General features: G+C 36.7%; 1 protein-coding gene across 1 annotated transcript; it reads left to right on the top strand.

Annotated features, from left to right (window-relative positions):
• The first annotated feature begins 203 nt into the window (after positions 1 to 203).
• Positions 204 to 1,701, top strand: LOC104225697 (peroxidase 22.3-like). Its single transcript, XM_070165223.1, has 3 exons — positions 204 to 474; positions 606 to 800; positions 979 to 1,701. The coding sequence occupies exons 1-3, from the start codon at positions 265 to 267 to the stop codon at positions 1,528 to 1,530; spliced, it is 957 nt and encodes a 318-aa protein (XP_070021324.1). The 5' UTR covers positions 204 to 264; the 3' UTR covers positions 1,531 to 1,701.
• The last annotated feature ends 1,108 nt before the right edge of the window (positions 1,702 to 2,809 follow it).

The following is a 2,809-nucleotide window of genomic DNA, read 5'->3' on the forward strand; positions in this document are numbered from 1 at the left end:
AGTCTGAACATTTCGTGCATGAATAATTGATTCCGCGCGGACCAGAAAATATTAAAAAACCGTCCTTTCAGAAATTGTCTCAGTCTGGCTCATTCTTGTGAGAGTTGCTAAACCTAAAACCATTGTCGTGTTATAATAGTCAACATTTTTCTAACCTATAAATATAGCCACATTTTACTACTCTCATCACACAGAATCCGTAACATCACATATATAGAAAGTGTAGAACTTTATAGACTATATAGCAGTAATTAATTATCAAAAATGGTTTCACGTAGCTTCCTCTTTCTTCAAGTGTTGATCATGTTTTCTTTAGCAGTGATAGCATTTTCAGATTTATCAGATGATTTCTATGAGGATGTTTGTCCTGAAGCTTTACCAACCATTAAACGGGTTGTTGAGGATGCAGTTCGGAAAGAGAGACGAATGGGCGCTTCTCTGCTACGTCTGCATTTTCATGATTGTTTCGTTAATGTGAGCTTACATTATTTTTCTTGCACTTAATGTTTTTTCATTTTAGTCTAATTTCTATTTGTGAGAGCATCTGTGTATTGAACCTAAAATCTTGAAGTTAGGAATGAAGTCATTGCTTTTGGTTAATGCAGGGCTGTGATGCTTCGGTTCTTCTTGACCAAACAGCTACTATTGACAGTGAAAAGACTGCTCGTGCTAATAACAATTCTGCTAGAGGATTTGAGGTGATTGATAAAATCAAATCTGAGGTTGATAAAGCTTGTGGACGTCCGGTTGTATCTTGTGCGGACATCTTGGCAGTTGCAGCTCGTGACTCTGTAGTTGCTGTGCGTGTTACTTCCTTCTAAATGCTAAATATCTATAATAAACCAATTACTATTATATATTAACTTGAGGTCGCTATATGAACTGTTAAACTTTAAATCCTGGATCTCTAAATGTGTATGCCGCTAATGTTATGAACCTTCAATGATTAATTAAACTGAAATATTTGTACGTGAACAGCTACATGGACCAACATGGGAAGTGAAACTAGGAAGGAGAGACTCCACAACAGCAAGTAGAACCACAGCCAACAATGATATTCCATCTCCATTTATGGACTTACCTGCCCTTATCAACAACTTCAAGAATCAAGGATTGGATGAGGAAGACCTCGTCGCGCTTTCCGGTGGCCATACCCTAGGGTTTGCTCAGTGTTTCACCTTCAGAGATCGCATCTACAATGAGACTAACAACATTGATTCCACCTTTGCAAGTCAACGTCAAGCAAATTGTCCACGTAGTGGAGGTGATTCTAATCTTGCTTCCCTTGATCCTACTGCTGCTCTTTTCGACTCTAAATATTTTAGTAACTTGGTATCAAAGAAAGGGCTTTTACACTCTGATCAAGCTTTGTTTAGTGGAGGAGAAACTGATAATCTTGTTAAGACATACAGTACCAACCTTGGAACTTTCTCTAAAGATTTTGCTGAGTCTATGATTAAGATGGGAAATATCAAGCCATTGACTGGGAGTCAAGGTCAAATTCGTGTCAACTGCAGGAAGGTGAACTAAATATTTAATGATGCTGATAAAATCAAGTGTTTCAAGAATTTGATACTTTTCAATTGTAATTGTGAGTTTTGTTCATTTTGAACGTTTGTTGTTACCTAATAATGAGTAATTGTGAAATGGAGAGTTGTGTGGCCATTTGGTTTTCAAAGAAATCGGATTATGTTGCTTTCAGTAGGCGAGTAAATGAGCAAATTGAGTAAATTGATTTTCCTTAGAGCTGTTTGACTACTAGATTATAAATTAATTGCATCGATCATCTCTAACGTACGTACCAGAAAACAACTTTAGAGCCTAATAACTTTAGAAAAAACAACTTGCTAAGAGTCAAACTCAAAATCTCCACTAACTAAGCGGACGCTACGAGAGCTTGTTGCTCTCTTATTTCTGTTCAAAATACTTCATCTCTTGTTTCATGTATTTGCTGTAAAATTCAAATATAACTACGAAGGTAAATTCGCTGAAAATATAGCTATGGATAATAAATATAGCATATATGTTTGACGTGTCGCATAATTTTTTCATTAAGATATGACGGGTAAATGACACGGCCAAAGTTTATTTGGGCTTAAATGAGCTGAGTAATGTACTAAGCAATTTTTTTTTTGCCAAACATTCCAAAAGCTAAAAAAATGCTTAAAGGGGATCTAAATAATGAATCATAACCAATCCACCTAATATTTGATCTATCTTTTGGATTTGTTTTTGGGGCTGATTGCAGCAGTTATATCAAAACTCTTGATGAATCCTATATCATTTTACTGTTGTATGCTGATGATATGTTGATGAAGGATCTAGAATAAATGAGATCAACAGCGGTTAAGCAACAACTGACGGAGTAGTTTGGAATGAAAGACTTAGGACCAGCTAAGCAAATCCTTGGGATGAGGATTAGCAGAAATAAGTCTGAAGGAACCTTAAAGTTGTCTAAAGAGAAGTACATACAAAAGGTACTAAGCAGGTTCAGTTTTCATGATGCAAAGACTATAAACAACCTACTAGGAAGCCACCTCACTCTTCCTAAGGAGAAATCACCAAAGACAGATGAAGAAAGAAGGAATATGTCGAAGGCACCATACGCTTCAGTAGTAGGAAGCTTTATGCATGCTATGGTGTGGCCAGACCTGTCATAGCCCATGCAGTCGGAGTTGTTAGTCGTTACATGTCAAATCCTGGAAAGGAACATTGAGAAGGAGTTAAATGGATCATGTGATACCTCAAAAGGCACTTCAAGTATGGCACTTTGCTTCAAAAAGAGTAGTATTATTTTACAAGGGGCTTC

This window comes from Nicotiana sylvestris, chromosome 12 (assembly GCF_000393655.2).
Source record: "Nicotiana sylvestris chromosome 12, ASM39365v2, whole genome shotgun sequence".
NCBI lineage: Eukaryota > Viridiplantae > Streptophyta > Magnoliopsida > Solanales > Solanaceae > Nicotiana > Nicotiana sylvestris.

Excerpts from the sequence above, each read along its gene's own strand:
- LOC104225697 (XM_070165223.1), top strand. The coding sequence starts at position 265 with ATGGTTTCACGTAGCTTCCTCTTTCTTCAAGTGTTGATCATGTTTTCT. Across the intron at positions 475-605 it reads TTCATGATTGTTTCGTTAAT|GGCTGTGATGCTTCGGTTCT; the intron begins GTGAGCTTACAT and ends TGGTTAATGCAG. Across the intron at positions 801-978 it reads CTCGTGACTCTGTAGTTGCT|CTACATGGACCAACATGGGA; the intron begins GTGCGTGTTACT and ends GTACGTGAACAG.